We start from the raw sequence: 12,171 nt of genomic DNA on the forward strand, positions 1-12,171 counted from the left end.
CAGCAACTGCTGTGGTCACTTTGTCCCCATCAATGATATAATTTCTTCTATTAGTAGTCACAAAAGTTTTATAGCATAATATCAGTAAGTCCACTCTAATCCATATTTTATTCCTCCATTGTGTGGGCCCCAGGATAGTGATGTCCACTCTACTTCTATATTGAGAGGGGCCTTAGATTCCACGGATGATGGATGCAATTCTCCTGCTTGCAGCTGTAGGCACTCCCAGCTCCCTGGTGTGGTGACTGACCACCTTCACCTGTAAGCGAAGCTAACCCGTGTAAGTCCAGCAAACCAGAGGGTGGGAGTTGCATCTCTGCTGAGGCTCAGGGCCCAGCACCACCTTTATTTAAATGGCTACTTTGTGCCTCCTTTGCAAAAACTTGTCTCCCCCTTCAAGGCCAGTTTACAACTGTCCGCATTTTTAAGTACTTCATGGCAAATCAGCCGGTCCCTTCGGCTGCCTAGGAAGGTTTGCGGGGCCCAGGTCCGGTCTTACTAGTCCCTTCCGCCTCCCCTCTCGCTACTGGGGTCTCTGCAGAGGGCAGCCTGCGGGAGGCGCCGGGCAGGGCTCAGGCCCCTGAGGGCCTGCTCGCAGCATTCCCGGCCCGAGAGGTGCCTCTGCCGCCGCCAGCCTCGGCCCCGCACGGCGAATTCGTTCTGTAATGCACCTAGCCCACCACAGGACGCACGGATGCGGAGGAACGGCCGCAGGCAGCCACCACCACCGCCCTCACCACCTGCTCTGGGCCAGAGGCGAGGGGGCGGGACTTCCGCCCGACCGAGCCGCGTCGGGAAGTGACGTAGGAGTGTCAACATGCAAGATGGCGGCGCATCACCGGCAGAACACGGCAGGGCGGAGGAAAGTGCAGGTGCGGGGGCCGGGTCCTGGGCCTCGCGGCCTCCGCTGGCAGCCCCGGGGCCACCGCCTGCGAGCAGACGCCGTGGGCCGCGGCCGGTGGGGGCAGCGGCCTGGGGCGAGAGGAACGAGGCGCGGCGGCGGCGAGGGGTGGGGCCGCGGCTCTACCGGCGTGAGGAAGGGGCGGGAGGCGGCCGGCTTGGCCGTCCGGGCCGTCTCGGGACCCTCCGCTGTGGCGTTCGGTGCCCGGGTTGCCGGTCGTCCGCTCCGGTAGGATTGGGTGTGCGGCGTCGGGATGGGCGCGTTCCCCGCCCAGCCGCCTGCCTCCCCCCGCGCTTCCCCGACGCGTTCAGCCCGAGCCTCGTCGGAGCAGAGGCCGCTGAACTCTCGCCCGAGCGCGGGCGGCGGAGTGCGAGGGCCTGGGCGGGGGCGTGGCGGCGCGCCGAGGCCCCGCGGGCTTCGAGGAGGAGTCCGCACGTGGGAGCCACCCTCTCCCGGCGTGGCCTGTGGGAGCTTGCCACCCGGGGAGGAGGGAAGGACGTGGACGTGTGCTGGTGTTACTGGGAAAGTTAACTCGTTTTGGAATTTAATTTGGTCGCCGTTTCTTCTTTTTTAAAATTTTTATTTTTTTACCATTTCTTCATTTTCAGTGTGCCTCCTGGAATCTTTCCTTTCTGTTTCTATAGTTTATTATCCTAGGATAATTATCTAACTCTTCTTTCTGTGCTTTATGCTTTCGTGAATTCACGTTTGTGTACCTTTAAAAGTTGCAATCTAATATTTTAAGCGACGCAGGGAGTAAAAACCCCATTACGGGATCTAGGGGGTATAGGAGTAAGTAAAGCACCAGGCTTTCTTAACAAAAACTCAGCGTTATATGTAATTCTGCAGGTTGAAATCAGTGAGTTGTTTAATTGACAGTCAAGACAAACGGTTCCTTAAGTAAAATAATCTCAGAAAAAGTTGTAGGACATGTAGTCTTCCAGGGCAGTTCACAGCTTTGGGTTTTTTGTTTTTTATCTCTTTGATCAGTACAGTATCCTGAGCACTCATTATATGTTTGTTGAGTGGAACTAATAAAAATTTAAAATAGTTTACCCTGGTAGGTGATTTTTAGGTGCATCACTTATAGTATTTAAGTAACTCCAGAATCCAAAACAGGCGATGAGGATGTCTCTTGAGTAGAGTATAACTCAAAATTGTAACCTAACTAATTGTATTGTAACTGGAGCGCCTGAAATAATATGTAACTGACTTAACAGCGGATCACAATAATTAAGTATTTAGGAAGCACATGGAGAACCTTGAGGACTTGACAGTCTGGTAGATTATGATATTCTAGACACTAGAGTGTGGATAATCTGCTCTCTCAGTTTCTTGCATTTAGACTGAAAAGATAATTGTAAAAGTGCACCATGGGGAAAAGGCGAATTAACTGAGTATGTGTGCAGACACAATTTGTTGTAGTAAGCTGAATGTGAGCCAGCATATGTAGACTGAGGGAGGTGATAGTTCACTGGTCCGAGTACAAAACAAGAGTTTCCAGTTCAGAATGAATTTTGCCTCTTGTTCTTGATACAGCAACCAGATTGGTAAAGTGACTTGAGACTATTTTCTATGAAGAGCGTTTGAAAAAGTAAGGTTAGCCTTCAGTAGAGAATATTTAGGGAGCCTTGTTATCTAAGTTTAGAACTTATCTCCAAGGTATGGAACCATGGTGTTAAGCCACAGAGATTGATTTCATCTTGTCTTGAGGAAGAGCTTTTGTTTGTTTATGGAAGTCTTTTAAAACTAGTATGTGTTCATTGCAGAAAAACTACAAGTAATACAAAAAGTATGAGTGATAGTTGTCCTCCATACTTCAAAGAAAGCTCCTGTGGGCAAAGTGGTAAATCATCCTAGACCAGTGTTTCTCAACCTGGGCGCTGTTGACATTTTTTGTTGGATAAGTCTTTGTTGGTGGGGGAGGGGCTCACCTGCCATCATAGGATGTTTACCATCATCCCTGGCCTTAACACACCAGAAATCTTCTTAGTTGTGACGACCAAAAATGTCTCCAGACATTTTCAGATGTTCCCTGGGGGAGTTGGGAGGGGAAGCAAATTGACCTTAGTTGGGAACCACTATGCATATGTACCTGACTTCCATTGTTTTGTTTTATGATAAGTGGAGCCATGGTATACACTGTTGTGTGATTTGCTCTTTGTCAAAATTTTAAATGTACGTTCTCTTTGACCTAGAAATTCCTCTTGTAAAAATTTATTCCACAGAAATATATATCCATTTGTCTTTTTCATTTTGGAAGAGGTGTTTATTTTAGGAATGTTGTCATTGTGAAAGATTGAGCAAATCTAAATGTCCATGAGTAGGAAATTGGCATCTGGCTTATCCGTGTTATGTTATAGTATATCCATATGGTGGGTTAATTTGCAGTGTTAAAAATATAAATGGGATCTGTATATATTAAAAAAGGAAAGGTGAAAAGATCAAGGAAGTGCTAGAATAGGTTGTTTTTGGTTTGATATAATTTTATTTAGCTGCAGTAGAGCTAGTTTCAGATTTTTTTTTTTTTTGTCTCTTTGAAAGTAATTGGCGTCTTTTAAAAGAAGGTGGCTTAAGAACTATACAGGAGTTTTAAAAAGGAAAGGAGGGGGAAGTGGATGTAGCTCAAGTGATTGGGCCTCTGCCCACCATACGGGAGGACCCAGTTTCAATCCCTAGGGCCTCCTGGTGAAAAAGAAGAGAAAGTGTGCCTATACAGTGAGCCAAGTGCCCACATGGTGAGCCAGTGCCCACGCAAGTGAGTCCGGCGGCAAGGTGATGAAGCAACAAAAGAGAGATGAAGGGGAGAGTTAAGGTGAAGCGCAGCAGAGACCAGGAACTGAGGTGGCACAGTTGACAGGGAACCTCTCTCCACATCAGAGATCCCCAGGATTGAATCCTGGTGAATCCTAGAGGAGAAAGATGAGAAGAGAAGACAAAAAGAAATAGATGCAGAAGATCACACAGCAAATGGACACAGACAGCAAAAACAGTAGGGGAGGGGAGGGGGACAAAGAAAGGAAAGGTGTCCAGAAATGTTTAAAAAAAAAAAAAAAAAAAGCAGATCAGTATAGCATGGTTCCATTTCTACAAAGAAAATAATGTATTTTAATAGTATTTTATAATGTAATATTTTTTGTGTGTTTTTTTCTTTTTTTAAAGATACATAAATCACACAAAATATAATACTAATAATGTATTTTCAAAGTCTGAGGATATTAATGGTGATATCTCTTGGCGGGGATTGTATTATGTGATTATGGGTAAGGAAGGATATAGACTATTATAATTACCTTCCATGTACCTTTTCTTACGTTACTGTCTTAAACACCTCAGCAACACTGGCAGGTGAACAAAGAAAGGCCGACGCATTGGAATTCAAGAAGCAATGTCTCTAATCCAAGAAAGCAGTAAAGGGAGACACCAGAGGTGTCAGCTCCACCAGTAGGCTGGAGTGAGAGGGTGGAGGGCTCTGAGGGGAAGCTTTCTGGGGAAAAAAGCAGGACCGGGGGGTGTGGGGATTTCTTGCTAGTATCTAATATGTTCCAGCAACAGAAGAATATTGAAGTTAAAGTAGAGGAAAATATTGAAGAAAGAGAGTTAGAAACTCCAGGAAAAACGAAAAGCTCTCTGAGAGAGGAAATGCATTAATAATACTGTACTTGGTTAGGCAGTAGAGAGCATCACAGTGTCACAATATAAACAGCGGTTATTCATTCAACCAAAAGTAGTGCTGTATCTATCGACATTGGAAGGGTGGGTGGAAGAGATTTTGAGGAAGAATACCAATCCTCATCTATCCTAACATCGAGTAAATAGATAATGTATATAATGGATGAACCAAAAAGTTGGATAGGCATAATGTTTAGAGAAATGCAAGGAACTATCCAGAAGAAACAACCCCAGGCTGAACTGGATCACCTCTAGGCAGTAAGACAGAATGCTGAGGGGAAGGCTGGAGTTTATTTTTTATTACAGTCTTTCAGTACTAAATTATTTTTTTTTTTTAAGATTTATTTTATTCATTTCTCTCCCTTTCCCCCTGTGTTGTCTGCTCTCTGTCCGTCCTCTGTGTGCTCTTCTGTGTTCACCTGCATTCTTGTCAGCGGCACCGGGATTCTGTATCTCTTTTTGTTGCGTCATCTTGCTGCGTCAGTTCTCCGTGTGTGTGGCCCCCTCCTGGGTGCGCTGCACTTTTTTCACATGGAGCGGCTCTCCTTGCATGTGGGGCACCCCTGCACGGGGGACACCCCTGCAGGCCATGGCACTCCTTGGGTGTGGCAGCACTGTGTGTGGGCCAGCTCACCACATGGATCAGGAGGCCCTGGGGATCGAACCCTGGACCCTCCATATGGTAGGCAGATGCTCTTATCAGTTGAGCCACATCTGCTTCCCCTAAATGATTTTCTATATACAGGCAAGAATTATTTGGATAAAAATTAAACTAAAAATTCAAAAAGTTAAGTAGTATATTGCCCATTGTGAAACATTCAGGCCGCATAAAAAAGGCATGAGAATAAAAGTCACCATGATCCCATCACTCGGGAATAACTGCTGTTAGTTTTGTGTATATATATCCTTCCAGACGTGTGTATTTATTTTTTATCTTTTTTTCTATGTATTTTTGAATATATTATGTATTTAATATTTTGAAATTACGTTTTGCAGTAGCAGTTGTACACTGCCGTATTGGACCTTGCATATTTCATTTAAAAATATATCATGAGAGGAGCAGAAGTAGCTCAGCTGTTGAATGCCTGCTTCCCATTTAAAAGGCCCTGCGTTCAGTCCCCAGTACCTCCTTAAAAAATCTGTACCTGTACCTAGAGCTATATCTATATTTAATCATGGCCTTCTCTCCATGTCAGTCTAGATCTACATAACCGGCATAAAAACAGTCATTATTATATAGTTTTAATTCAGATGTGTGTGCCACAATTTATCCAAACAGGATAATTTTTTGCCATTTTAAATCACGCATCTGTAGTGGATAACCTTGAAGAGGTTGGCCCAAACTTGCTTTGCTCAGAATTACTTTCTACCTTGAATGGGGACCCTGACAATCATGTTAGTATTCTCGTAAAAACTGTGGAAAGAATAAGTAGGGTAGGTGATAGGGTAAGAGTGGGGGAGGGGGAGTTCAGTAATAAGGGAAGGCCTTTCAGAAGAGGTGAATTTTTGCTAAGACCTGAAGGTTTGAGAGTTGAGCCACATGAGATAGAAAACTGGGGAAAGAGGCTTCCTGCGGGAGCTTTGGACTGCTAGAGGGAGGGCTCAGCCCTGGGAGGGAAAAGAACTTGAAAGGAGTTCCTCTGTGACTGCCATGAAAGGTGCTGGGGAGAGTTAGTGCCAAGTGGGTGTGGAGATGCAGGGTAGAACTAAAGGAAGTTTGGGCTTCCCTTCAATGCAGTGAAAAGCCGTGGGAAGGTTTAAGCACAGTCATGACTTTTTAAATGATAACTGATGACTGTTTCTGGCTCTCCAGCTCTGTTAGAAATCCTCGGATACTTGTGTTAAAGTCTCCTCCTTTCTTAAAACTTAGGCTGGTTTGAGTATATTTCAGTTACTTACACCCAAAACACTGGCTTAAGTTTTCATCCTTGTAGCTATTTGCATGTCCAACACTGGCTCTTTTTTTTTTTTTTTAGATTTATTTTTTATTTATTTCTCTCCCCTCTCTCCCCCCCATTGTCTGCTCTCTCTGTCCATTTGCTGTGTGTTCTTCTGTGTCCGCTTACATTCTTGTCAGCAGCACTGGGAACCTGCGTCTCTTCGTTGCGTCATCTTGCTGTATCAGCTCTTGGTGTGTGCGGCAGCCACTCCTGGGCAGGCTGCACTTTTTTGCGCGGGGCGGCTCTCCTTGCGGGGCGCACTCCTTGCGCCTGGGGCTCCCTTACATGGGGGACACTCCTGCATGGCACAGCATTGCCCAGCTTACCACACAGGCCCTGGACCTCCCATGTGGTAGGCAGACAGTCCCATCAGTTGAGCCAAATCCACTTCCCATCACTGGCTCTTTTTAAATTTCTAGAAGTAGAATTTCAAAAGGCATGTGTATTTTAGAACTTTTGATAGATATTTGCAAAATTGTCTCCCAGAAAGGTAACAATGTACACTTTTCCAGTGATGTATGAGATTATTTACTTACCTTCAGAAGAAGAAAAAAAGGAAAGTTTTATTATTAAGAAATCTCCTGTAGGATAGGTAAAAAGATCTATTAATGTTTATGTCTGATTATTTTGGGGCTTAATGGCAATCATTTCTTTAAAAACAAACCTCATGCTCTTTGTTCCTCTTTCTGTTGGAGTTTCCTTTTTTTTTTTTTTTTGAGGTACCAGGGGCGAGGGGTTGCTCTTATTTTTGACATAGACTTTTTAAAGTAACAGATTATTGAGATAAAATTCACATATTATAAAGTTGAACCTTTTAAAATGTACAATTCATTGGTTTTTAGTATATTTGCAAAGTTGTTCCTTGGCCACCTAATTCTAGAACATTTTCATCCCTTCAAAAAGAACACCCATGCCCATTAGTCATTCCCCGTTCCCTCTCCTCTGAGCCTCTAGTAACCAGTAATCTCTTTTCTGTCTCTCTGGATTTGCCTATTTTGAAGATTTCATATAAATGGAATCATAAAATGTGTGGCCTTTTGTGTCTAGCTTCTTTCACTTAGAAAAATGTTTTCAAGGTTCACCCACTGAGCTGTAACATGTACGTATTTCATTCCTTTTTGTGGCCAGATATTGTTCCATGGTATGGATGTATCACATTTTGTTTACCAGTCATCAGTGGATGGACAATGGCGTTTTTCCCACTTTTTGGCTACTATGGGTAATGCTGCTACTTTGAACCTCTGTGTATATGAAAAAAGGATTAGAATTGTGTTGGATCAGATCCATCTTTCCCTTTTTCCTTTGTAAAGATTGCTATCTTGTCATGTGAGAAGAGACTCCATCTAGAGACTATTTGAATATTCATCTTTTTAATTAAAAGTTTTTATAATTACATTATTAAATTTCCAATTTTAACCTGTATGAAAATTCATTTTGGTTTAAAATGTAGGAAGAGTTATGACAATTCTGGTATTTTTTTAAAATACTTTTTAAGATCTATAAAGGATATCCTCTCAATTATCTTGATTTGAAAAAATGTTCTGGGTATTAAAACATTTTCTGTTTATATTTCTAAGTATTCTTGTTACTATTGTAAATTAGTTTCCCATTATATTTTTAACTGGTTATTTCTTTAAATTAGCAAAGTTTTGCTTGTGGCTGTCAGCCAGTGTGTTGACTTCTTTGCTTTGTAGTTGCTTTTGGTTGCTTCTCTTGGGTTTTCGGATGGCGCAGACGGAGGCCACCAATAGATACTAAGTAGGGGAAAGTGCTCCTGAAGGAAAAGCTTAGTGTGTTGTAGGAACTCAAAACTGCATTTTGAAGTGGACGCAGAAAAATACACAGCAAGTGGACACAGAGCAGACAATGGGCAGGAAGAGGAGAGAAATAAATAAAAAATAAACCTTTGAAAAAACCCAAAAACCTACATTTTGCTTGGTGGCTCAGGGAAAGCCTCAAAAGAGCAGCATCGCTTGAACAGAAACCTGAAAAAGGCAGTAGGAGTTAGCCAGACCGAGGGGAGGGGAGAGCTGCCAAGCAGAGGGGTCATCGCGTGCCACGGTCGGGAGGCCCAGCGTGTGCAGGGCTGGGGCAGCTCGAGCAGAGCTCCATGCACGGTCGGGAGTGGACGAGGTCCTTGAGGCCAAGTCATGCCTCGAGCAGGAAACAGCCAGGGTTTTGTGCTCCAGTTTACATTTTAAAAAGATTATTCTAGCTACTTTGGTAAAGAATGGATTAAAGACAAACAGGAATGGGGGAGAGAGTCCAGTTTGGAGGCATATGCAGTAGTTCAGCATCCAACTTCACTCATTTCTTCTACTCAGCCCTTCAGTCTTTATAGAGTAAAATAAAAATTAAAATATTTTGGATTGAAAAATAAGTTTTCTTTCAGAATACACAGGATTTTGAATTTCAGATTGGCCACTAGTAGACTACATTTTATTATTGCATGATTCATAACTTCATGAAAAGCAGATGTTGACGTATTTTGTCAGGTGTCCTATGTTATTCGAGATGAAGTGGAGAAGTACAATCGGAATGGAGTCAATGCCCTGCAGCTAGATCCAGCACTCAATAGACTCTTCACAGCCGGGCGAGACTCCATCATAAGAATATGGAGTGTAAATCAGCACAAGGTAAGGCAGAAGCTGAGTTTCCTTTTTAAATCTATACTCAGAGTAAATTCAGACTAATGGCTTTCACTGCCTCATATGACGCCTTTCACAGCTTCATGTTTAATCTCTCTGAGCAGAGTTATTTGGTCTACTCTGTAAATACATTACAACTGGAATTTCATAAGCCTCTGAGAAAACCAGCCCAGGAGAGTTTCAGAAGTACTTTTGCCAAGGCGAGGGCTGTGTAAACTGGGCTTGTGAGCAAGCGCTCAGCTGCAGGGAACAGAAATTTGTCCTTGAGGGGGATTACTCTCATCAGTTCGCTTTTCTGCTTTAAATATGTTCCAAAAAAGCCTCTTGGCAACCCTTTCCAGAACTACTAAAAATAAAAAGGTTAAATATGCTTTTATGTTTATTTGATTTCTTCATTTAAAAGTGATTTAGGGTTCCCACAAAACCTGTCGGGCCTTACTAGAAAATACAAAGTTGGTGTAAAAATATGAAGACATTAATTTCCCTTCTTCAAGAACATTAAAGTCTGATCTTTTTAACAAGGGACATGATTTAAATATATGTAAAGCTAAATCCCCACTCAAATGGAAAGGAATCCTTTCAGTATTTTTTAGAATGCCTGTGTTGTGTTTGACATAGGGGAAAAAGATGGCTAGAAGGAAACTGAGCATTTATCAAGCTCTTACTATGTGCCAAGCACTGTTAGCACATTCATATCCATTATGATTTTGAATCTCACAATAATCATTCAAGACAACTGCTAGGATCCATTTTCATATGGGGAAGCACACTCAGAGAGACCCGTGGTTAATTTGGCTGGTAAGTGATGGGATTAGAACCAAAACCATGCTGTAGACCTTGGATTTCTTTGTGTTTTTCTTTCTCTGGATTTTTAGCAAGCTTTATAAGTCTGCCATTTAGTCCATGAGGAGAACCACTACTTTACATAAGTGTTGGATAACATTTCTTTAAATGAATTTTGGTCTAGGAGGTTTTGAATTATTTAACTAATTGAAACAGTGGTAGCCTAATGTCAAAGGCATGGAAATTAAGAAAGCCATTTATGTTAGGCTTCAAAGTGCTTTTTGATACTTTTGAATTAGCGTATCACCTTCCTGGGAATTCAGAATATTTCAAACAAATTAAAGAAACTCCTAACAAAAACTAACCTGGAATTATCTGGAAAGCTTCCTGTCTTGACCTCAAACAACTTTATTCCATTCTTCATTTAATGCTAAGATTGAATAGCCTCATTTTTCAAACAGGCTTAGGGAGAGCCACTCTCTTTGCCCATGAAGTGTCTTGAGGTTGCCCGTCTTGGGTATTAGGATGTAATGCAGTACTCTTCTTCAAAAGACCTCTCCTGGTAATTAAGGCAGGTGAGAGGGTAGAAAAACTCTCGGGTTACTGAATTGACAGGTGATACAGATGGCACCCTCCTTCTGCCCCCGCCTTCCAGTTCTTCCCTGAAGGACTGTGGGTGCCATGAGGAAAACGATTAGTTCAGAGGTAGACGCAGCAGCCGGGAGCTAAAAGCAGCTGGGCCAGGCTCCTCGGGACACTCAGGGGACACACTTGCTGTGGGCCTGCGCCACCCCTGGTCCCGGTCCCCTGCAGATGCGTGTACATGCTGGCCTTGCTGCAAACTCCTTTGTGTCACCCACAGTGCCTAGCCCAGAGCTTGTTGCCTTCACCACCACGAGACCTTTGTCCTGGAAACCTAGACTTTCATTATAGTAAAACCATTTTGGGAAAAAATTCCATCTTCCTCTATGAATTGGAAACATCTCCTGTTGGTGAAATTCCACCCCGAAGTCAGTGGTCCTTACAGTGGTATGTCATGTTAATTGAAGAAGACAAACACATCTGTGCTTTGTAATGTGTTTCATCTCCTGCTGTAACTAATGCCTCTCTTGTGGTTTTCCTTTTTAATCTCAGCAAGATCCGTACATAGCATCTATGGAACACCACACTGACTGGGTAAACGACATTGTACTGTGTTGTAATGGGAAAACATGTAAGTAATTCTTTGTATTGCTGGACTTCTCCAAGTTTTTAATTCAATTTGAAAGTTTTTTACTTTCTATGTAACTTTTCAGTTGAAACGTAAGATATGTGGAGTAAAGCACACATCTTGAGTACCACTCAGTAGATTTTCACATCTACTGAGGCTCCCTGCCTAACAGGGTTCCTACGTAACAGGACCCAAATCAAGAAACAGGATGCTCCCAGAAGTCCCCTCTGCCCCTTTTCCTGTCATTACCCCCTGGCCCAAGGGAACTCCTCTTCTGACTTCTAAACACATAATAGACACACATGACACATTTTTCTTTTAGCCTTAATAATGTTTCTCTTTACTCCCAATTTTGGTAAGATCCATTTCTTGATTTTTGCCAGATGCATTAAGAAATTATTCTCAGTTATATCATTAGAAACTTCAGTTGTAACATTTTTAAAAAATTTACCTGCCTATTTAAAAAATATATTAATATGTTTGAGCAGTGCTTCCTGGCTTGGACCTGTCACTGCACCCCCTGCCTTGCCGGCTGGGGTGGCACTTGCTGTGCCTGACTACCGCGTGGGGGCACACAGCCAACCTGCACTCAGGACCCCCAAGCCAGCTGAACTAGAGAGGGCACCAAGGAGCCACAAGCTGCGAGCTGCCCGCCCGCAGTGCTGGTGCTTCCAAGGGCTACCCAGTGCACCACGGAGGCAGCCCCTGCAGGCACTGCTGCAGCTCAGGTGCTGCCCGGCCCTCTCAGTCGGGCCTCCCATGTTTCTGGCTCCCGGACGGGCGTGATCTTCCGTGCCAGACAGGCTGCTTCATCTGCAGGTGCCTGTGCCCCCACTGCTCAGCATGGCCTATAGCAGGCAGCCCCCAAACCCACTGCGGCAGCCTAGCAGCCAGGACCGCCATATTGCACGGTCCTCTGGGAAAGAGTCCTGCTGGGAGCCCCGTGGCGATGGCCTTCCAGGTCCATTCTGGTTTGTCCCCGGGAAGCCCGGCCTGCCCACCACCCCCTTCCTGCTG

The 12,171-nt window shown here is 43.8% G+C and overlaps 1 protein-coding gene across 2 annotated transcripts in view; it reads left to right on the forward strand.

The window, feature by feature from the left end:
• Positions 1-758: 758 nt before the first annotated feature.
• The window catches only part of WDR48 (WD repeat domain 48), a 67,436-nt gene continuing 56,023 nt past the window's right edge, over positions 759-12,171 (forward strand). The window contains exons 1-3 of one of the 2 annotated variants that reach the window (XM_004480720.4): positions 759-872; positions 9,009-9,149; positions 11,079-11,157. In XM_004480720.4, the coding sequence (XP_004480777.2) occupies positions 825-872; positions 9,009-9,149; positions 11,079-11,157 (268 nt within the window). In that variant the 5' untranslated portion in view covers positions 759-824. The remainder of the gene's footprint in view (positions 873-9,008; positions 9,150-11,078; positions 11,158-12,171) is intronic. The other variant, XM_058288517.1, reaches the window with a different exon arrangement.

The sequence above is a fragment of the Dasypus novemcinctus genome, chromosome 26 (assembly GCF_030445035.2).
Source record: "Dasypus novemcinctus isolate mDasNov1 chromosome 26, mDasNov1.1.hap2, whole genome shotgun sequence".
NCBI lineage: Eukaryota > Metazoa > Chordata > Mammalia > Cingulata > Dasypodidae > Dasypus > Dasypus novemcinctus.